The sequence below is a fragment of the Aptenodytes forsteri genome, unplaced genomic scaffold (assembly GCF_000699145.1).
Source record: "Aptenodytes forsteri isolate BGI_AS27 unplaced genomic scaffold, ASM69914v1 Scaffold201, whole genome shotgun sequence".
NCBI lineage: Eukaryota > Metazoa > Chordata > Aves > Sphenisciformes > Spheniscidae > Aptenodytes > Aptenodytes forsteri.
This window is the reverse complement of record NW_008796209.1, coordinates 298465-322620: the sequence shown is the minus strand read 5'-3', so window position 1 is coordinate 322620 and position 24156 is coordinate 298465. Positions and strand designations below refer to the sequence as shown.

The window sequence follows — 24156 nt, the reverse complement described above, 5'->3', positions numbered from 1 at the left end:
CCCCCCCCCCCCCCTCCTTTTGCACTATGTGGATATGTCCCACAGAGCAGGGAGCAGAGGGATAACCAGCTGTAAGATCCCATCACTGAAGCCACTTCTTACCTTGCCTATTTGGCCAAGGTGGGGTAGAAGCCTTTTGTTCAGTGCAGGAGGCAGCTCCAGACACCACCTCATGTAAGGCATCTCCCTGAGATACAACAGTGGCTGTTTCAGCAGCTTCTTGGATTCTGCTCTACCATTTAGCTTATCCTCCTAATTGAGGAGAAGAAACAGAGACAAACTTTACTGTCCTGCTTCTAGGACCTGCCTGGTTTGGGGACTTGACCATGCTCCAAGGCTGTTGGTCCAGCACTTAACATGAATTAAGTTTGTGCTTCTTTAAGAGAGAACAATGAAGAGCTACTTACAGGCCTGGCCAGCTTCCTGCAAGCCCTAGCAGATGTGTCGTGCTATCACCAGAAGTTAATCTACTCAAGCATCTTCACAGTGAGATCAGCAGCCCATAGAAATGGGAGGGTGTTCTAGAGAAGGCTTGGGGAAAGGGAGAGCAGGATTAAAGTGGAGAAAACTTCTAGCCTTGATTCTTCCTCCTGGCACTCCAGAAATATGTCTGTATCTGCAGATAAAGGGGCTGAAGGGCCCTGGAAAACAGGCACTTCTTTTCCTCCCTTTATACTCATTTGCAGCTCTCATGTGAAAGATGGTAGATCCAAATGGGCAGCAGGACAGTGTGCCGTCGCTCTTAGCATGCAGAGATAGTGGTATTGGAGGTCTTCCCTGTCCTGTCTGGCACATGGGTAAAAGGGGAAGAAAAGGCAAAGTGCTCTTAAATGATGCAAAGTTAAAGGTGGTGCTCAAAGGGGAAAAAAGAGGAAGGTATGAAGAAAGAGGAGAGACAGGGGAGAAGGACAAAACTAGCACAGGACCAACGATCTGCAGAGGCTGGGCTGGGCTGTGTTCTGCTTGTCCAGCCCAAGTGATGGTACAGCCCCTGCTCACTGGTAGCTTGTGTACAGGTAGGAGTATTTTTGGGAACTTTGGCTGCACACACAGATAACAGCATTCAGACATCTAACAGTGGCAAGCTTTCACAAGGCTTGCTAGAAGAGCAGCACTGTCTGAGTCTTGTTGAGGTGCCCTGTTTCTTGCTGTAACTTTCTGTCTTTCCTGTCCCTCTTGCAGGTGGTTTGAGCAGTTTGTGATGCAGTGGCTGGATGAAAATGAAGATGTTTCCTTAGAATTCTTGCATGGTGCTCTGGAGAGGGATAAAAAAGATGGGGTATGTAGGTCACTCTAAGTGGAGGACTTGGCGATATATCCTTCAGTGCCCAGAACCAAACACCACCACTGTAAATTCAGCTGTCATACAAATGGAGGATGCAGCCCTTTTTGCTTGCTAAACAACTGGGAAACTTGTTTATTTTAGGACTTCTCTCTACAGGTCACAGAGAGCTGTTTAATAGCAAGGTGCATATAATTCATTTATGTCTGTTCTGATCTGCTGATGTTCATCCATCAGCCAGTGGCTTGGTGCTCTCTCATCTCTCTGTTTGTGAGAGGTAATTGAAATATAAGGCACTTTGCACGTACTTAGTCATGCAGTGAGGATGTGACCTTAATCCACTGAAAGAGTAATCTTATTCTTAATTTGCTGAGTATTCCTGATGGAGAGCGTCAGCCTTCCCATTTGTTCAGTGACTGTTGGCACTGTAGTCTGTGATGCTAATGTAAGCATTCTCTTTAATATCTAAATTTTAAGAAAATCTAAAAAAAGCTCTTCACTCTTCTCCTTTTCTCATTAACTGACAGGCAAGCCATGCATTTTGTTAAGGGTCTCAGCATCATGCTACGTTTCCTTGGTGCTTATCATGTCGTAGTTGGTGAAGGACAGTAAACGTACAACCCAACAGAATTGGCTATTTAGCTCTGGGCCTTTTGGAGAGCTTTTCACTAATTCTGAGGAAGAGGCAGGTTTTGGTAAAGTTGTCCTGCCTCCAATACGGCAGATGATGGAGACACCCATGAAATGGGTGTATTTCAGATCTTTCCATTTGAGAATGACTCTTTTTACTTCTGTTTTAGTTCCAGCAAACATCCGAGCATGCTCTGTTCTCTTGCTCAGTGGTGGATGTCTTCACCCAGCTCAATCAGAGCTTTGAGATCATTAAGAAGCTGGAGTGCCCAGACCCTGTCATTGTTGCTCATTATAATAGGAGATTTGCTAAGGTAATACTTCTAACATCCAGCTGGTAATCTTCCCTTACTGGGATGCAAAACAGTATGATGTTTTTTTCGTTTTATTTCCTGGAGTTCTCCTGCAGTGATAGAGGACAAGTAACAGTGCTCACATCTTGTCTTTGCAGACTATTGGGAAAGTGCTGATGCAGTATGCTGACATCCTCTCCAAGAGCTTCCAGTCCTACTGTTCCAAGGAGAAACTGGTGAGTCCTGCTGAGCTTCTCTTCTGCCCAGGGAATCACATAATTGTCCTGATGAAACCAAGTTTCTCGTGTTGCATCTGACCATGTTGATGGTGTAAATATTTTCAGTGTTGTTTTTATTGTCATTCGTATGCTTTTGCAGATTGAATTCTGGCTTGGCCGTAAAATAAAACTAGGTCCTGAAGATGATCTGCAGGGCTTGGAGGCTTGTCAGGTCCACTTGAAATTAACTTCTACTCTGCCTGTCTGGGTTGTGTGTCACTGAGGTGATAAAAAAAAAAAAGGGCACAGATTGCTCTGTAGATCTCGTATTTAGCAGCACGCTTGGTTTACTGTTGTCTCCATCTAATTATCTTGCTGTTTAATCCTGAATTCAGTAAAATTCTGTGTATTAAATAAAACAGGGTCTTAAATTTTTGAACCCTGGGTCTGTCCCATGCTGGTTTTGCTATCTCCCACACCTGTACTGGGGATGCAACTGCAGAGGGAAGAGTCTATTGCTCATGCTGCCCTTGACTGTTGCTCTCAGGCTTGGCCTGGCAGGACCCAGTTGTGACTCTGAATGCAGCTTTGGCTGGCAGTTCCCCTTCTGATCTGGGTTGTACACCATTCACAGTAGTATGTTGCAGCATTAAGAGGCTGAAGGTGACACAGCTTGGACTCTTGCAGGGCATGGCATGAGCTGCAGAGAGTTGGGCCTTGTCCTGACACTGATTTCTTGTCAGCTCATTCTCTGTGATAAAGCTGAGGAGGAAAATACCACAGCAGAGATCTCCCTGATCTTGGGTTTCTTGGACTGGCCATCCCATTTCAAACTGGAGAAAAAAAATGACTTGTCTTTTTTAGGTTTGAGTGCTGAAATCTGTGCGTGCCCTAGCTCCTATTGGACTCTCAGAACTGGTGGTACTTGGGGAAGGGTGTTGAGGCACAGACTGTACCACTGGTGAAATTGTATTGGCATCCTGAGCTGTAACAGGCACCTGCTTTTGTCCCTTCAGCCCTGCATCCTGATGAATAACATCCAACAGCTGAGGGTGCAGCTAGAGAAGATGTTTGAAGCCATGGGTGGTAAAGAGGTAAGAGTGCTAAGAGACTGAGTATTACTCATTCCTACTACACTGTTACTAGGTTATTTGCATCATACTGGTACTTGCAGACTGCAGTCATAAGGAGAGCCCCGTGACACCTGGCACTATAAGTAGTGTGAGGGGACAGCCATGCCTGAAGACTTTTCAACAAAATTTATCATAAGATGCAGGAGTGAATGTTTCAAGGCACAGAATAGCATGGAGGAGGAAAGAGAAGGATATGTACTGTGCTCATGTGGGCTGGATGTGGGCATGGCTGGTGGTTTCACAGCTCTGAAGACAGACAGATAGGTCTGAGAACTGTTGGCATCGAGTCATTTTATGTGGCGTATAAATGTGGGACAGTACCTTTGGCATGAAATGTCCAGTATCTAATGTATTGCAGACATGCAGATAAGAGTTCTGTACTCATGCTTTGTTGGATACTCAGATGTGTCCATGATATAAATATCTTAGTTTTTGTTCTTTGTTCTGAGATGGCCATTTTTACAGAAATAAGGTTTCCCTCCCCCAGATCACTGTATCTTTTCTGATATAATCCATGTATGTGTTTGGTTTTTTTCTCTTCTTTTTTCATTGCTTTTCAAGATTCGGGAAGATGAAGAAAAGGCTGCTGATGCTGATGTTAGGAAAAAATTATTTTGAAAGTCTAAGTGCATCTTCTTTGCTTGTGTTGTGGTAGAACCTGTGCTATGACCTGTAGGCCAAGAGGAAAGTCAGCTTTGCTGATGGGCAGCTCAGTTTTTGGCTGTATTGCTGTTTCAAATCTTTCTTGTGTTCAGTGGCAGAATTCTATGAAGTGGCAAAAATCTCAACAAATAGATTTACCCCACGAGGTAAGGGAAACTGCTGTCATTCTTTCGCGTGTGATCTCAACAATCCTAATTTCTGAGCCCTACATCAAGAACTAGAATTATATGCTCCCAGCTGTAATAGCAGTGGTAGCTAAATGCTCATTTTTCAGGAAAAAATAAACTTGTGATGAAATGTTTGTGAAGTGGTTTATAAAGTTTTAATCCATGTGCACTTAATTTCCCTTAAGGAATCAATTTGCTACTTTTTTCCATAGCGGTGGCCATTAAGTAGGGTTTCCCTATGTTTCAAATTGAAAATACCACCTGCAAATTGAAAATACCACCTCATAGTGTGTTAAATAGGGGGAGAAAAAAAGTGTTTGTTAAGACTGTCCACTACTTTTCCTAGCCTAGACTCTCTGCGTTCTGCCCTTTAAAACCTTCCTTAGGAGGTATAGGTAAGATAGAACAGAGGTGATGAATCCACTATTTCCCCTGCACTGTGCAATCAAAAGAAAAAAAAAAAGGGAGAGGAACCCAAACTGTGAGCAATAAAACACACAGGAAGAAACCAGGCGAACATGCTAGGAAGCTGGTTTTTGGAAGTTATTTTTTTCTTTTCTTTTCAAATGCTGCTTGTCTACTTCATTAGACTGCCACTGATCACCAGAAATAAATTGTGTTGTGTTAGGTGCCTGCATTATTTGCTATCCCCAGGGGTTTCCCTCTTGGTGACTATGTAGTACTTTGCTTCTTGACCTGAAACCTGCCAGGTCCTCTGTTTTGCTAGAGTAAACAAGGTCTTGTCCTAGTTTGAGTAGTCCTTTTTCTGATGTAGATTGAACCTGGCTAGTGAGTAACAACTGGTGAGACAACAGCTTTGAAAATAGAACATGTAGACAAGCATGCCCCTGGAAATGCATCTATGGGTTTTATCCTCTCCTTCAGGAAGGGCAGTTCTTACTTTCTGTGACTGATTTGATTTATATTCATCTATACATCACACAGTAGCTTGCACAAATGTAAGCATTGTTCTGACTTCTCTACCCAAAAAGGAACTACTTCCTTGGGGGAATAAGAAAGTAGCATAGTGGTATGTCCTGGTCATCTTGAACTGTTCACTTTTTTGTGTTCTCAAAGATGTTGAGGTAGGTACCAAATATTCCATTGTTCCTGTGGCAGGTATGTTAGATGTACCATGTGTGAAGCCAAAACTTGGGGATTGGTTTCAGTTACTGTGTACTTGTGGCTTCATCTGCTTCTGATTCACAGATCCATCTCCATCTGCAGTTGTAGCACTGCACAACTCTGGAAAGCTTTGAAATACTGCTGCTACCTAGTGCTCTTTGCCAGTGCGTCCAAAACACACCCCTATGGAAATCTGTATCATTTAGTCCCTTTTGCAGCAAGGGAAATGAAGGGACAGGGCTCACTCATAGTCACCCTGCAGTGTAATGTCATAACATGGAACAGAAGTGCTTGCCTGGTACTGTTTCTTGAGATGGGATCTTTGATATAATGCCTTCCTTTACTTTTTTTTTCCCCAAATGAGGAATGGTACCTTTGCCCCCACTTCTCTTATTCTTTTTCCAACTGTAGTACTCAGAAGGCACAAAACAGGGCAAAAATTGCCCAGCATCTCTGGGTTTAATGTGTTGACATCATGTAGTCTGTGAACGTTACTAGTCAGAAACAATAAGGACAGCAGCAGAGCTTTAGAGAGCTCTGTGTGGAGGGTTTCTCTTGGGTCTGTGCTTGATATCTCAAGGCATATATATACACACACACACACACACACACACACACACACACACACACACACACACACACACACACACACACACACACACACACACACACACACACACACACACACACACACACACACACACACACACACACACACACACACACACACACACACACACACACACACACACACACACACACACACACACACACACACACACACACACACACACACACACACACACACACACACAGAGAAGGATCTTAAATGATTTTTAGGATTTATAAGTAATACTTTTATTTCCCGTCTGAGCTGTGTTGATCTCATGGGATCAAAACAGCTTCACTGTGGCTCAGTAGCACTCTCAGACATTCCTGAAGCATGTTTTGGAAAGGCAGCATTTATGGAGTGCCAGGTAGCATTAAACGCATAATGAACAGTGGAATCAGGGGGTAAGTCCTGGATAGAAATTGGGTACATGAATACCTTTTGAAACCTTTGATTCCTCTGAATCATCTCCAATACACCCACCGAACAGAGATTGTAATTTAGCTCTGTGCTAAAGTGGGCTATAGAGATTCATTGCTAGTGTTTGCCTGAACTTGACCCCGTTTGCTTAATTATTCAGACATTATCTAATAAAACCTAATGTGACCTGCATTTTCTACCCACTTCTGCAGTTTTCCTGCAGACTTCAGCCTTCTCTGTGCGCTGTCCCTGACACCAGAATAAGCCCTTCCCATTTTGCTTGAGAGAGATGGCTTTCTGCAGTCCATTATTTTGCTTAGCTTTTCATGAGTTACAAACTCATGGCACTGAAATTAAAAGGTGCTGTACTGTATTGCCCACTGCTGAAGCCTAGATGTGCTGTGGAAGCCTAGTTTAAAACATTTATGCACTTTTTTTCTTCTCCAAAGTCAAGCATGCGGGTGAGTATCAGAGACAAGTGCTGCCTAGGGAACCCAAACAATTGGCTGCTGAGTAGCAGCAGGTTGTCATCATATAATTTTCATGCCTTTCAAGCTAATCTGTACAATTAATGCTTCAGGAAACTCTCCTCTTAATGCTCAGCCAGGGTTAGCCCATGTTTTAAATCCTAAGTTAGCCACCTGAATAACAAATTGCAGGAAAACTTAGAAATGGCCAAGACTTGATAGGAATGTTCTCAAAGGATTTGTGGTATCTACTGATTGCTCCAATTTAGCATCCCATGTGCCATAGCTAAGGCCACCCTAGTATTTGAGAAGCTGGCAGCTGTTTGGATGCAGTGCTCCAGTGTCCTTACTCTTGAATCCTATAGGAAAGTGGGGAGATGCATGAAAATTCAGTGCAAGCAAGTCCCTAAAGGGAGGTTGGATCTGTTGAGCTCCCTGCCTCACAGTCACCTCTGCAGAGGGGAGCTCCCAAGTGCTAGTGGAGGGAGGCAGAACAAAAATCAGCAACTTCAAGCTGAAGCCAGGTGAACTCTATAACTTGCATAAAGCTAAGAAAGGATAGCAGGGCAAAATTCTTTAGCTGCTGATACGTCAGATCAGACCTGATGATTTCACAGGTTCTCAGGCTTTAAGATGTGGATTGATTAACATCTTCAACCTTCTAGAAGACAAGAGCTGTTTCTCCAGCTACAGAGGAGCCTTCTAGTTCTGGTCGCTCGCGCTTCACCAGTGTATGTAGAAACCAAAGAAGGACTAACGACATCTCTTGGAAAACTTGGAAGCCCATCACAGCAAATTCTTAGACTCATGGGTTCCATTTCATCCATGAGAGAAGCAGGAGAAGATCAACCTAAATTGAAGTTCATAGCACTATGCTGTAAATGCCACCATTCAGATTAGCAGAGAACTTGAGGTTCCAGCCCTGAATGTGTTTGGATGAGACTTCGAGGCCCGGATTCTCTGAAATGCCAAGTCCCAAATCTATGCAGGAAATTAGCAGGGCCCTGCTTTTTTCCCTGAAATGTAAATATAGGATTACCTCTTCCCTCTTTGCGTGCACCTGAGTTTTCTGTATCATACATTTAGTCTCAAACACAGAACTGTGGCCATGCCAGCCACTATTTCCACTGGAATTGGAACATTGCTCAGAGATCAGAAGCCACCTCGCTGTGGGTACTGTCCCGTGTTTTGCACAGAGAACTTTTCATTAGCTTTCTTCCTCTGAGTCATCTCTGATACACCCACAGAATGGAGATCATAAGCGTGCTGCGCTCCAGCTTCCGATAGAAATGGTCTGAACGTGACATATAGCAGTGACCCAGCTGCCTAATACTGCTTTCTGCTTTACTCTACCAGCCAGATTTATCATGCAGTCCAAGTAGCATTTCCTGCTATCAGTGATAGCTGTTGTGCTTAGAATTCATTGGCTAAGCAGCAACAGCAAAACGTACGCTGTTTCATTTGAGTGCTGTTATCAGTGCTTCACCATATTGGCAAAGAACAGTTTGCAGTTATACCACATGCTACAGGGAGTCTGTAACTGATGTGTAATTTATATATGTGAAACAGTAGTACACACCTACCAGCACCTTCCTAATGGACTTAAATCACACTCAGGTAATTCCTCAAAATTTGTTTTCAAGCCAAAGCATGCCAATGCCTAAGCATTAACAATCAGTAATGTATTAAGTGGCCTCTTCCTTCCATAGTAGCAGTTGCTCAGAAGACAGCAGCCTTTCTAGGATGACAGAGGACTTGGTGGATGCTGAACCAGAATGCTTACCACCAGGGCTTTGCTTCCTGAGGGTAAGGCTGGGCACCTCAAAGTTAAATCTGGGCAGCTGTCTTGCCAGTTGCACCCAGAGAGCTGTGAGCTGATGTTCTGGAGGAGAGCGAGTTCCTCGCCACAGATAATGGAGCTTGTCCCCTTGGCAAAGCATTGCTCCAGCTTGCAGTACAGGGCTGGCAATCAGCCTTTCTTCTGCTCCTGAGAAGATCAGTTTGCAGTCAACAAGTACAATACCAAGGAGAAGCTTAGAGGTAGTTGGTGAGCTCTCCATGTCACCTCACAGTAAAACAACTCATTAATGCATGGTTCATGGACCAGGGCCGTAAGCTGTTGATCCTGACCTCAAACATCCTTTAGATCATGCATCTAGTAGCTTATAAAGAAGAAGTGAGGAATAGGCGTCTTGTGCCAAATTCTTCTGGCTATTTTTTTATCTGGAAAAGCAGTTACTTGAAATGTTTTGATGAATCATGAGCTGGTCCTGCCTCAAATCTACCAGAAATGGCTAAAATCAGAGGACTGTTCAGTGCCATTAATTGTAGGTAGCAAACCAGTCGGCTTGTGACTCGATGCCCCTTTACACAGTAGGAGAAGGGAAGGAGGGGGCAAGACAAACCAACAACAACAGATGCTGGTTTTGTTTTGTTACCTACAAGCTTGACTAGAATGACTGCTGATTGGTATGACATTAGCTTCCTTCTGCCTTCATAGAGTGAGGGAGTTGTAAAGGTAATAGGAATACAAATTCACTTTAATAAAGGAAAAATAATCAGAGCTAGCAATGTCTAAAGTTATAAGTCTTAAGTAATCATCATTTGCTTGGGTTTTTTAAAATTATTTTTAAATATCTGATCCAGGAGTTTCATTAGCACAGGTTCAAATGCCTAATAGAGTCAGTTTTCCATGCCAGCTTACAAAGGGAAAATGAACGGATAAGATTCCAAATCCCCTAAGGCTTGGCTTTCTCTGGCAGATGCTGAGGAATATGAAGAGGGCTTCAGCACTGAATATAGAAGTGGGAACTCCTGTCATGTTCAAATCCTCTATAGCTGCATGCGTGGATATACCGTAAAAATCTAACCTGATTTTTAACCACTGTACTGGCATCTGGCTCATTACATTTGTAAATAGATACTCTGCCTTAGAGGTAAGGGCTGAAACTCTGAATGCCAAATGCAAACATTTCTGGAAGGTTTTTGTTGTACAAGCAGCTTGCCTGCCTGCATACAAAGGCAAATCTGTTTTACAAGTTACTTTTTCAGACCAAATGATCCCAAAGCATTCAACATGTGTTGTTATGTATACACACAGGTAGGTTGCTCAGAAGTGGCTCTTTCGAGACTGGAGGGATGACTACAGCTGGAATACGAGGCACTGTTGAATGTAAAAACGGGTGGCTTTGGGCTGATAAGAATGGAGCAAGCACTTTCTTATGGAATGTGCCAAGGTGTCAGCAGTGTCCATGTAGTGCTTAGGGCACTTTTTTTTGTTTGTTTTGTGAAGTGTCCTCTGAACAGTTGTATACAAAAAGCTATCTGGCTCCTTGTGAGAGTAAAGCTACTTGTGCTCAATACCCATAGCTGAGATTATGCTTTCCAAAAGTGATCAGTGCACAACATGATATTGTGGCCAGATTTTCAAAATAGCTGGGGTCCAGTCTTCTGAGAGCAGTGGCTGGGTCGATCTTCAGTTTGAATACTGACAGCAGGGTGGAAGGTGAAATAGCATCTTTCAAGACCATGCATGGAGAAATGCACAAGTAAATAACATCCAGTCCGAAAAGCCTTGTTTGCTTCTAGACTTAGAGGGGTGAAATGACCCGTGAGCCCAAGGTAACGCACAGTGCTTGATGATTTCTCAGCCTGCTTACTCTGTTGGCCACAGGGAGTTCACATTCACTTTCTTTCTCAACTTTGCAAATATCAGGAAGGGTATCGGAGGGTGTCAGAGCCTGGGGAAACCACTTGCTGCTGTTTAGGCAAGTATCTGTTGATGATTTCACAGCTTCTGTAACAGCAGCAGGCAGTGGAGGAGAGCATCCTAGCTGGCAGAGTCCAGTGATGGTAGTTCACCTGCTTATTAAGAGCAGCCTCAACAGTGAAGAGCAGCGCTGTGAAGGACAGCAGACTGCCCTCTGGGTTCAAGCTAAGTGCTCTTTTTTCATCCACAGTTGGATGCAGAAGCAAGTGACCATCTCAAAGAGCTCCAGGTGAAGCTGAACAATGTTTTGGATGAGCTGAGTGCTGTGTTTGGTAACAGGTGAGTATAACGAGGTCCCTGTCCTTGAAGCATTCCTTTCTTTTGTCTAATCTCATTCAGTCAGGTTAAGAAGAGAAAAGAAACTCATGTCAACTGCATTATATTTTTCTTTTTTGTCACAAATTCATGGTCTTTCAAATACTGAGATCATCTAAAGAAGTGAGAAATGTTTTTAAAGTCTCTCTTTTCTATATTGCTTTGCTCAGAAATGTAACATGGAGATTTCTCAACTGTGTATTTGAATTACATAGAGTGATTTTTTTCTGTAAGTAGTGCTTGTCAGTAACAGAATTGCCTGCTCCTTTATTGCGCGGAAAGCAGTTTCCAGCTTAGTGTTTATGAAACAACATTCTTGTTTAAATGTTCTGCTCTAAATGTATGAAACAGCTGACTGATTTCTGATTGTTAAATGAATATTGGAATAAGAAGGAAACAGGTTTAGAATTTGAGACTGACTTGTTCTAATGTTGCAGTGAATGGTGTTTTCTAATGTTTCAAGGGGAGGAGCTCTTTTAACTATTGCCACAGTAATTGATGGCAATTAAGTTTTATTGCAAATCATGTTACCGTTTACCTGAGGATAAAAATGTGCTCGACTTCATAATAATTTTGTAGTGAACCATAAAAGACGTCAATTAAGCAAAACCTAAAAATACAGGGTTCCCAACTGATCTTCAAAAACCACTTCTCATGATAAACCCCATTCATTTCATGTTGTGCTTTATAACAAGATTAATGCAGGCATGAACTGTAGTATAGCTGAAACATGGGCAAAGGGAATAAAGCAAATTGTACCAACTTGGCCTCCTACAGTCTGCAGATTTGCAGTACTTACGACCAAAAAATCAACGGTGGGATTTGTCAGCGACTATTTGGATTTCAGCACGCAGAGCTAAGTGGGGAGATAAGTGAGGAGTTCCTGTTGCCAGTAATGGATGCTATAGCAAGAAATGGAGATATTCAAACTGTAACTGAATTGAATCGATAAGGTTCATAATTAGATGGAGGATGAGTGAGAAGTCATAATCATAGTCATAATAATAATAAAAAAGGGGGTGAATTTTGTTATCTGAAACCTGTCTCCATGGTGTCACTGCTACAAGACAATTAGAGTACAATCTTGACATTTGCAAATACGATTTAAAGAGATTATTCAGTATCAGCATACATACCAGGGAGTATTTTAGAGAGATGTGCCAGCAAGATTTAGCCAGTCAGATGGCTCAGATGCTTCGCTCATTCCTTAACAGTTAATAGGGAATGAAGAGCAGAGCTGCAGTTTACTGTATAAGCAGGATCTTCTAAAGGATGTAAATGTGGGAGGTAAGACAGATACCCACAATATTCTGTGCAGTCTGTAAACACTTGCTCCTACAACACCGTGCACACCTGATGCTGCAGATCTTAACTTTTATTCATCTATGTGAGGTCATTGCACCTGCTGGGAAAGCAGCACACATCCGGAGAGCCTCACCACCTTCGTGCTGAGAGAGGATTATGTCTGGACACAGAAGCATTTTCTGCTTTAAAGGATATCACAGAGAAAAGGAAACTTAAAAGGGTCTGTACTTCATGCAAGGCTAGCTGCTGTTTTGTTCTTGGAGGCTGTAGGAGTGAAGGAGGGAATTCCTGCAGGAATTAGGGAGCAGAGGGCCCTGTCTGACAGGGTAGGTGAGGTTGTCTTTTAACTTGCTGCTGCCAAGGGCTCCTGTTAAGCTGTACATCTACATGAGCTTCACGTTCAGGTGAGCCTGTTGCCGCAGTAACTCATTTATCTTTTTTCATAATTGGTGACAATGTTGCCTTGTATTAGTTTTTATCTTTTAAGGGATTCTGTTATTTTTCATCCCCTGGCTGGGGATTTACAGCATCTTGAAGCAGGGTCCTACAACTGATGCAGTATTTGGGAGAACTGTGGGGTGAGATTAGCCTGTAACAGAACAGGGACTGTCAGCAGTACAGGAAATCCTTGGTACTGTTTTATTTTATTTGATGTGACTTACGTCTCTGGTTAAGCTGTCATTGTAGCCATAACTGGCTGCTGCAAGCCACTCTCCTAGAAATGGGGAAAGTGGAAGTGGAGGCTGCATGGAGAAAGAGCTCTGGAATTGCTCCAGTGAGAGGCAGGTTAGAAGTGAGCCAGAGGGACCATGAGGCTGGAGGTGGCAGTGCAGGAGAGGAAAGAAGTGATGGGGTGGAGAAGGAAGGTGAGAGCCACAGGGCAGAGGGGTTGTGTGCTAGCACCCAACTCAGATGTCCTAGGTGGCTCACACAGCAGAAGTTCAGGCCACTTATGCTGACTTCCAAACCTGTGTTCCTGCTCTTAAATCTTTACCCTAGCTCCTAGCAGTGACTTCTCTTCCTGGTTTCAAACCTCTGTGCTGTTAGTGGATAGCTAAATGTCACTTGTAATGCCTGTTGTTAGTAACTGTTCTTTTAAATGTCAGAGCATTTTCCTTTATTCGCTGAATTGATATGTTGACAGCTCTGCTGATCTATTCATTATTTTTAACCATTGTATTATTTCATTTTGAACCTCCTCTTAGCAGTAAAAGATGGAAAAATAACTGTGCTTTAATGGCTTGCATGTCACTTCATTACAGTGACACTGCTCATTTCACAGCTGAGCCCCACATCCCATTTTGACACTTTGATACAGCATGGACTGTATGGCAGTGGACTGTTTTCAGTCGGTGCCTGCTTTCAGGCTGTGTTATTTTAAAGACAGCCTATGATGGGTCATAACCGAATTACTGCCGATGGCCTCCTGGGTGTTCAGAGTTGTGCGTGCATTGTGCCATTGCTCCATGCTCTATCCCAGTCTCTGTGGTGTAGCACCCTGTGTAGAAAGCAAAGACACAGCAGGGTGCTTTGAGCTAAGAATAACAGTGTTTCTTGAAATCAGGAAAGGATCATTTGTTTTTGCAAGATGAATGAACAGACTCCTCTCAAGTGTGATTGTGTCTTGTGTTCAGAGGTGGTAGGCTGTCTGTGTACGGTGTGCATAAAGGACTGGGTAGCATGCCTGTTAGCAAATACAGTAAGGAAATGAGCAGCAAACCTCATGGAGGAAGAGTGTGTAATTGAGTGCATGTTTATGGACTTGCAGTATTTTTGCCTCTCTCCTATCTCTTCAGCTTTCAGACTCGTATTGATGAGTGTGTCAAGCAAATGTCTGATATCCTCTGTCAAGTGAAAGGGACGGGAAATGTTGCTGCTAATGCCAGAAACACAGTTGCACAAGATGCAGATAATGTCCTGAGGCCATTGATGGATTTCCTGGATGGAAAGTAAGCGAGTGTTCAAATATATGTTACACGTACAGTGCATCGGATTGGGAACAGGATGGGGGAAGGAAAAATAGCTCCATGTTCTTGGATTGTTCTTGAGATGTCGGGCCTCCAAATTCTCAGGAAGAATTAATAGCTTTCCTTCCCATACCTGCCTCTCATTCAAGCCATGGATCACCTCTTCAGCCTTCATTCAGTGCCAGAGCGCACCCTCAGTTCTTCTTTCTCCCTCTGGCAATTATAGCAATCAGCAAAACACACTGCTGATCAGGTAGTGGGAAAGACTGAAATTCTAAATTTACTAGCTACGGGTTTTTTCCTATACAAATTGTACTGTAGCCAATTAGCACACGTATTGCAAACCATACTTACATACTTGATACATACACTACTCAGTATCCCAGTCATGTTAAGCGTCTGTGTTGTAGTCATACCTGGTGCTGTTCTGACTAGAAAATAAGCTTCTGAACTATGTGATGTACGTAAGCTTGATCCATTGCTTTAATTAACTGTTGCCATTAAAGCCATGCAGCATGATTCAGCTGTACAGGGACTTTTTGTGGCTAACTGCATATAATTCTCATCAGCTAAGCCTTGATCTACAAAGAGAAATAGTTTTTAATCATTGAAGTTAAACTTCTTGCTGATGCATATCAGTTCTTCGTTTTGAAAGGGGTGGCCAGCAATTTTCATAATAAATGCTGCAAGAGATGTGAAGCTTTACAAATTTAAAATATAATTTATTTTGTTGTTCTTTGTATTGATTGTCCCATCTTTCTTTTGGGTCACCATGTAGTACATGACTCTGCAGCAATCATTACACCTAGGAGCCCTCTCGTTTGAGCATTTTCCATGCATGCCTTCATGAATCCTGAGAATCCACCTTCCTTTGTATCGCTGGGAACTTGGTATGCTATGGGCCTTTCGTCCAGCTGCAGAGCAAGTAATTTTGATTATGATAATCCGAGCCTGGATTATTTTCTTTCCTCCTTTACAGGAGAGCCTTTTTCGATGCTTCCTGCATCCTACCCACATCAGTCGTGTCCCTGTTCAGTTTTGTTCAACACTGTCTAACCAGCTGTGGGGAGAAGGGAAATCTGGGAGAAGATGTTACACAATGTAGAAGAGTCAGCTATCGCCTGTGCACTGCTACTGGCTGCAGAGTTCCTGTTTTGTAGCTCTCCCAGTGTGATCAGTAAACGCCGAAGTCCAACAATCATTTCGAAGAAGAATCTAGTATTTCTTGGCCTTTTTGATAGCCTGTACGATAATAAAGGAGGAATAAATAGGGAAGTAAAGCAGAACTTCTTTATGTAAAAGGGAATAAACACATGGCAGGTGATTGGTGGTGAATGCAATTGCAACAAAATACAGAGGAGTCCAAGAAATGCTTTGAGGTGGTTATAGAGGTGGAAGATTTAGGGACTTCAGCAGCTATCAGAAGCTGTGCAGGAACTTCTGCATAACAGTCTGGGAAGTATCAATTTAGGTATTCAAGAAAAATCATTCTAATAACCCCTTGAAGTTTAAAACCTGTTGTTCTATATTTGTTTGTAATTTTTTCCTATATACTCTGTAAAACTGATACATCAGGAAGTGTCTTCTTAAAAGGAACCAGTTCAATGGTACCTGCTCTTATTTGGACTATTCCCAACCACCATAACTTAGTGATACCTTCTGTAATCCCCAGGTCAATAAATAGAAATGATTGAGATCAGAAATGTCAATAATCTATTTTGGCCAAACGTCTTTAGTGCTAGAACTCCAAGGGTGAAGACAGGCTGTACATTATGAAAAGGGAAGATTTTTACCCTTAAAACAATCGTTATGACAACCTGTTTTGGATGGGGCACTGATTCTTCCATACACATCTCCTTTTTCCTTGCAAATTGCGTTCTTTGAACTTACTTCTTGCTCTCTCCCTGCAGCCTGACGCTGTTTGCGACTGTGTGTGAAAAGACAGTGTTGAAACGGGTGCTGAAAGAGCTCTGGAGGGTGGTAATGAATACCATGGAGAAGCTGATTGTTCTGCCTCCTCTTACAGACCATACGGTAAAGCATTTTCTCCTTCCTGACTCATAGCAGAAAGTATTGCTATTGCCTGTGTAACTCATCTCCTTGCCCTAATGAGTCATCTGTCCAGGTAAGTTTGTCTGCATGTAGCCTGCTTGAGGATGGAAAAATATGTCTGTAACCTAGTAAAGTAAGAGAGCAGCTCTATTTATTGGTAGGGTTGCAAGATGAAAAACAATTCAATATCCATTATCCAAAAGGAGCTGCCATCAAGTACATCAAATTGCACTGATCAGGTATTTGCAGTCCTTTAAAGCAAGCTGTATATATGGGATTATTGGGCAGTTAGTGTTGTCTTCATGGCATTAGATCAACACCTGTAAACACTTTTGCCTAATTATTGTCATCTATTAGTCAGGTGTCTCTCTGTATAGATGTGGTTAATTTGGGCTTGCTTTTTAATGACACCACACCCCATTTTACCCCCTAGAAGGCTTTAACATCAGTATGGGCTGGCATAATTTCTGTGTCTCTGATTTTGAGGAGTTGGAAGCATGTCCAGACAGTTTGTCTTCAAAGGCAGTCTTTTATATAATTGTTTGGCTGTGTGGACGTGCTGGATGAATGTGTGTCATGAATGTAGTGATATTTTTAACAATGGAAGATTAACCTCTTCCCCAATTTTGAGAAACCACAGAAACTGATTAAATGTCAGTCACGCATGCCCAGCTGCTCTGGGGGTGACACTCAGTTGGAGGCAGTGTGAGGTTTGGGCTATAACCTCATTATTTGGAGATGATCCAGAACTTCTTTTCATCTCTGTCTTGGAGTAAACTTGCGGTCTGTGGCTAATTTATGCCGATTTATTTTTTTCCCAGTAGTGGGTAGAACAATAGTGGTTTTCACTATTCAGCAGTTGCCTACATATTTTGAGTGGACTTCCTGGGTTGCACTGTCTAGAGAAGTGATGCAAACCTGCATCTTGCACTAGGTGTTTCTTGCTCTGAGAAGGAAGGCCTTTGCCTCTGGCCTTGATGATGACAACTTTAAACAAAAGTGCTGAGACGCAGTGTGCTGTCACACCTACTAAGCATAAAATTGGCATGAGCTAAAAACTGCTTGCTCTGAGCTCGCATTTGGAGTAATCATTTCTGCTTGCCTTTTTAATTTATAAAGGAGAAGAAACCCATCTAAACTTAAGAGGATGAAATTTCTTTCCCTCTGTTGAATTGCTTCAAAAAGGAGTCTTTGGGGACAGGTGCTAAAATCGTCAAGTAAGAGCAGCATTAACATGGCCCCTTCAGAATGGAAGCAGTGAAATCAAGGGTGTTGGAGAGAACCAGGGAGGACCTGCTTGAGCTTTATACTTGCTAATTTTGAATTTTAAAGGCGGAGTAGGAGAGTGATTCAGTGCTTGTATCACGAAGAAGGCAAGAACTGTGACCAGCCAATTCTTCCAACCTGCGGGATCTTGCTATAAGCCACTTCAAGTTTTCTTTACAAAGAGTTTCTTGTTGCCATCACTTCAGTTTCAAATTGAGACGCTCTTTTTGTGTAATGAAGCACATCCTCAGTTTTCTGAGGTAATGCAAAATGTTCATAGCTGGATTTTTAGCTGTCTAATCAATTGTATCATAGTCAGGAGGCTGAACTAGTCCAAACTGGAAAAGAGTCACTGTTTCAGAAAGGCAGTTGTGAACAATGCAATGATTAAAATGCCCTTGTCTGCAGTCCTTGAGCAGGGAACCTGTGACGAGGCTAGGTGGGCTACAGGGGCAAAGAGCTGCTTCCACTGTGCCCTGGGACATAGCGATTTATTCTGTCACCACCAGATTTTCATCATCAAGGCTGGCAGGGCGAGGCAAGGCAAAACTCAAGATTGGTAGTGTGGGCAGAAGCAGTACTTTCTCTTTGCTATTCTGCTTCTCTGCCATGCACCTCTTATCTAATTTTGCTTTCTCTTAAAAAAAAGAGCATCAGACTGAGAAATAGCTCCAGGCACTGTAACTCTGTCTTCCCTGCCCTCAGCAATAGAAAGCCCTAGAGCTGTTTCTTCATGTTTGAAGGACCACTGGATGAGGGTTTCCCTCTTAAAACTCCTCTGCAGCCCTTAAGAAATAGGGGATATTCATGGTAGAAAAGAGTCCCTTTTATGGAATATTGTCTCTCCTTTCTGTAAAATTGCTAGAGGTACAGAAGTGTTTTTGATGGTGGTCATAGAAAGCATACTCAGGTAGAAGGTTCTCGACATGCTGCAGTGGGTCTCACTTGTCACTTGCGTGACTCTGTCACTGCACAATGCTTTAATGCCCATTACTCTCCAGACCGATTTATTCCACTTAAATTAGCTCAGCCTGTATTACACAAGGAAGAAAATCTGAGCTCTGCTCTTCCATTCTCTGCTGCTTCTGGAAGATTTTGTGTAGGGTGGGGCTCAGGTGACAAAGCAGGCAGCTACTGCCCGTGAAGGCTGCAGTGGGGTCAGGGCAGTTTTACAGCCTCCCACTCTGATGACCTGAGCTGCCGGTGCCTTAATGACTTTCAGACGACTGGCTTCTACCTCTCTGAGCATTGACTGCCCATGGGTTGTGAGATTAGTAGCAACATGATCTCCTGTAACTCACTGAGCAGTTCACACCTCACTAGTTTTAAGTAAAGATCAACGTTTAATTAAATACTCTGTCTTGGATGAGTGGATATGCAAACACAGCTCTCTGGGAATCCTTATTTTGGGGTTCAGTGCACAAGTCCTGGGGATATTAACGGATTAGTTATACATTTCTTTCTCCCTTGCTGCTTAGGACAAAACTATAGCATGCCATCAGTGACTAGTCAGGTCAATGAAGAGTTGCTTCATTTACACACAGATGATTCCTCTGGAGCCTCTCCTTTATTTCACACGGTGTGATGCAGCCATTCATGTGAGGCTCCATTTGTACTTGCTCCTGCTGTGCTTTTTTCTACTCATCAGACTTCTCTTCACTAAATGGCAATGTGGTCCAGGATAAGAACAAAATTTTCTTTAATCTGCGGACAGAATTTGCACGTGACTTCCAAACTGGCTGTTCTTCAGGCTCATCTGAAAGCAGCACCGCTCCAGAGCTATTCTGTGGTGGAGGAGAGTTTGGCTTTAAGAGGTTTTCTGAAACCTTTCTTAACTTGTGTTAGTTTAAATGAATCCTGTCCCTTGTGCTAGCTAGGAGCGACAAAGTCCAAGGCTGCTTCTGTGATGAGGAGAAAAAGCTTTCTTAGCCTTGAATGAAATGATGGCCTGTGAACTGCACATGTGCCCAGATCTCTGTACCGACAGGTAATTATTTTCCCTTTTTCATCCCCACTTTTAAGCCTATTTTCTCAATGTTTAATACACCACAACAGCTAAAAAAGTCTTAATTTTTAATGGGTGGTAGCAAACATTGCCTGATGATAAAGTTTTTTAAATGAACTTAAATGCTGCTAGTAAGTGATCAGATCTCATTGTTGTTGAATGTAGGAATTAAAAAAATCTGGGAAAAGAATGTACAATACCAGAGGAAACTTCCTTGCACTGGTATGTCTCAGAAATAGAAACCTGAGTAATAATATGTTTTCCAAAAAAGGACTGGAATTCAAAAGACTTGCAGTAGGCTTTTGTTCCCTAACTTTGTCAACTGAGCAGTAGGACGGTTAAGCTGTGAGAGTTTGAGCCTCTTGGAATATAAATCAGTGCAGTTCTGTTGGCTTCTAGCAATTAGACTTGAGTCAGCTGATGATCCTTCCCTGAATGCTTTCACTGAGGGGAAAAAAACAGTCAGACCATTAACAAGGAATATAAAATCTTTGTGTTGTGGACTATAGATGTCTTTCATGTTTCCAAAAAGCTTAGGAAGGTAAAACTAATTTCATGGGAAGAACCCGGAAAACCGGCACTAAGGTCTGTCCCCTTTCCAGCTACGTTTGCCACAGAGCAAGGCAGAAACAATTCATAATAAGGACTTAATTTTTCCTCATCTTCCATCCTTGATGTTTTAATCAATTCCATTGTGGGCAGCTTTTCTCAAAACTACCTTATATTTAAGTTTAGTTGTTTTCATTCCCTAGAGGTGCGCCTGGAATAAGTGCTGTCTGTAGAGCTTTGTGATATGTTTCCCATGAATAAATAACTTTTTTGAGGAGGTACAGCATGTGTTCACAAGAATGCCATTTGGCAGAGGAAGGAGCTGTCCAGATTTTCATTAGATGTTACCAGCATTGATGACAAACTCAATGTAACAGTAAAATAACTTCTCCTTGCAGACACATTGACAGAGATTGGCGCTGACTGATGAGGATTTTCTTATCAGGCAAGAACTGAGGAGTAGTTATCCGAACAGCTTTGTTCCTTGAAGCGTATCAAGTCACTGGGTATTGCTCAGTGTTACCAACCTGCCCTCCTTAGAAGCCTGCGGCAGGGAGACTATGTGCCTAGGCTAGTTAATGCAGTTGTTCAAATTTATATTAAAAAAAAAAGTGTCCAATGAAGGTTGAAAATACCGGATCAAGAAATGTTAACATTAGTGTGTTTTGAGACTGCTCGCTTAACTTTTTCAGAATTCAGGTTATAAAAATGTTAATATTTTTTTTCTGCTTGGTCAACAGGCATGAAAACCTTAAGTTTTAAGACCCATAAGTCAAACAAACTTCGTGACCGATCATACAGAACAGTGGGCGCATCTGTTGGGTACCAGAGCGCTGGCTGAAGCCGTGTCCCTTGGTGGATTACTTGGTGTGGCCCACAGTGAAATCTCTGTGTTGCTCCTGGTGTGCAGTCATGTTCAACCTCGCTTGCTGGAAATAGAGAGAATTTTGTACTCTTTCCGTTTAGGGAGTTGTACTGTAACACTGCACATTAGATACTGGCAGCAAGTGAAGCTCCCAAGCTCAACAAGGTGTTGTCCTTGCCTGCACTTTTTTCCCCACCAAGAGTTGTGAATTTAATCAATTATCAAGAGCTTCTGTTTAGCTACGAAGTCAATAAAGTTCATTCCGTATTGATTTGTATTCAACAAACGTAAAGGCTGAGGAACAGTGAGTGTTGGGTGATGGTTACGGATAGAGCAAATCAAGAGGTTGTCTGTGATCTCAGGTCACAGTGTCTTTCAGCTTGAAGACACTTCTGAAGCTGGCAAAACTAAAGAAAAAGTATCTCATCTAAAAATTCACTTTGGGACTGCTGTTTTAATGGGAAGAGGGTGTCCAGTGACCCTAGAGCAGGTCTCAGTCTTTTCAGTGCTACAGCTGTAAACTGTTTGCCTGCTTTCCTTCTGTAAAAGGGTACCTGCTACCTCTAGCAACAAGTATAAAGGCACTTTTTTGCTGAGGGAAACCCATCAGTGGGGCTGATGTTAACTTTAATCCTAGGAAAAAAAGCAGTTTCAGCAATGATCTCTGCAGAAGAGCCTAGTTCCCAGAGTCTCCTCTGCAAATGCATGTATGGGGTAGTTCCTGCTCCACAGAGTACTGACTTAAAACGCAACAAATAAATACCAAAGAAGGCAGCGAAGAAAAGAAGCTGAGTGGCACAGGCAGGGGCAAAGGGCAATATAATAATTCTGGTTTTACATCTTGCTTCATTACAGTTTGAGGGATTTCGGGGTGGGGAGTGGTCATGGCAGTTGTAGTTCAGTGGGAGGGGAAAGACTGTTGAGATGAGAAAGGATAGTAAAGGAGGGGGAATGAGGGCTGTGGAAATGAGAACTGGAGATGAGAACTGGAGACCTCTGGGGAAACATGGTCCTCATGGAGCCAGCAGTCTCCAAATAAGATGAGCTTCATCTTCTCCCAACTGTTTTCCTGAGCAAAAAGACCCTACTGTAAAGTGCCAACCACCAGTGTCTGTACCTGGAAGCTTATTTCAGGCATTCAGCTGGGACATCCCCCAGGTACTTCTCAACTGATAGATAGCTATGGTGATGTTTACAAGTACTTTTAACGCTATCCTCTAATGACCGATTACAAGTGAGGAGAGCCGAAGATCATCTTTGAGAGGGCAGCTTTCCTGACATACCTAAGGCATTCCTGAGAGAGATAATAGAGGGGAGGTTTAGTTAGGGAAGAGGGGTCACCCATAGCTTTGGCTTGGTCCTGAAGCCCAAATCTGGCTAGCCTAAGAGGGCTGAAGTGGAAGGCAAAGTTTCATGATATGATAGATGCATAATTCATAGCCAGAATTACAGTAGGCTGGGGTTTTATTCCAAGTCAAGTAATAGGCAGTTGTGACTTTTTTAAAGAAAAAGGCAAGATTAGATGAATGAAAAGGAGCAAAGTGGGAGAAAATAAATTCCAGCACACCCCATAAAGCATCTCTGGGAGAAGAGGCTGGAGAATTGTGTTGTTTGCTTTTGGCTTTCTCATTAAATTTTGGACTTAACTCCCCAGGCAAAAGGAATATTACACAACAGAGAAATGCTGTGGTGCGGAAAAGGAAAAATATCTTTCTTATAACCATTGCAGGGAAAGTATGTAAAAATCCATTATACTAGAGTGTAAGTGACTTGAAGCAAGATTTTCCATCATTGGGATTTATATTCCCTTTTTGTTTCTTCATTGGTTATACAGCATCAGTAACCCACAGTGGGGGAAGAAGAGCCATTACCAAGCTTTTGACATGTAAAAGTGATGCTGTAGTATTCACTGGACTTTGCCACTCTCTCACACAAAAACTGCTCAGATCCAGTTTTGGTTTTGATCTGATGTATTCTTACCCTCACCCTATTGCTTGGGCTCTACTTCTATAGTGAGATTGTCATCAGTTGTGTGACCTTTTGCTTTGGCCGGTCTTATGCCATCCTCATGTGTATTTAGACGTGACTTGAAATCTAGAGGAGCACTTGCAGACGAAGCCAGCGCACTGCCTTCATACCCAGCCTGTGCAATCCATTTGAAGGCACATCCTGTTTAAATGGGTGGCCGCTGTAAGCAAGAGTGAACCAGTTAGCAGAATATTGTGCTCCGAAATAGCTCTTGATGTGGTATCCACGGAAATGCCAGGTTTTATACTAGGTAATAAACTGGCAAGGAGTCAACTTGTTGTGACTGGCCTTGGGGTGGTTATGTAAAGTTCTGTCTGTGAACTGACTTGACTTGCTCAGAGGAAAAACATGCAAAGCCTGTTTATAATCTTTCCCCCCCCCCCCCCTTCCTTTCTTTTCTAACTTCTTGCAATCATAGGGCACACAGTTGATTTTCAGTGCTGCTAAGGAACTGGGACACTTATCAAAGTTGAAGGTATTGTTCTGTGTGGCTTGTGTTAATGTTCGTGTGTGTAAGCATGGAAGTGTAGTAGCACATAGCATGTCTTGTGCTTCCAGTGGTTTGTGACTGAACGCACTTGTAGAGAAACGCTTTTAAATGCATTAAACGTGCTTTTAAATGCATTTTGCTAACATTAGTATTGTGTTTAACTGTTAAATTTTATTGTGGGTTTAATCATCAAAGTAGTTTCTCTCTTCTGTAGATACAGTGATCAGTTTGGTGTATCAATTTAAAATGAAAAAAGTAGAGTTCTCAATATCTGGCCAGTTCCTCTGTATCCCCATGTATAAAAGGGAGTCCCTTATGTGATCCTAATAATGAGATATCGGTTGGAAAGACAATTGCGCTAGCTATCGATGCATTCTATGAACTGTTACAAAAATAACTGTTGCTTATGGAAGAGAACCTGTGTCTGTAAATTCCTTCTGCGTGGGTTCTCTTTACAGGCAAGCTGGCATTTATCATGAAGGCTATGTTGATGTGTTTTGACAGTGCATGACATGACAGTGCATGACATGAACATTA

General features: G+C 42.5%; 1 protein-coding gene across 1 annotated transcript in view; it reads left to right on the top strand.

Annotated features, from left to right (window-relative positions):
- UNC13B (unc-13 homolog B) overlaps positions 1–24156 on the top strand; it is a 201160-nt gene that overhangs the window by 158752 nt on the left and 18252 nt on the right. Inside the window, exons 29-36 of the mRNA XM_009288250.1 lie at positions 1183–1279; positions 2083–2226; positions 2364–2441; positions 3440–3517; positions 10968–11056; positions 14194–14346; positions 16275–16398; positions 23548–23604. Coding sequence (XP_009286525.1) covers positions 1183–1279; positions 2083–2226; positions 2364–2441; positions 3440–3517; positions 10968–11056; positions 14194–14346; positions 16275–16398; positions 23548–23604 — 820 coding nt within the window. The remainder of the gene's footprint in view (positions 1–1182; positions 1280–2082; positions 2227–2363; positions 2442–3439; positions 3518–10967; positions 11057–14193; positions 14347–16274; positions 16399–23547; positions 23605–24156) is intronic.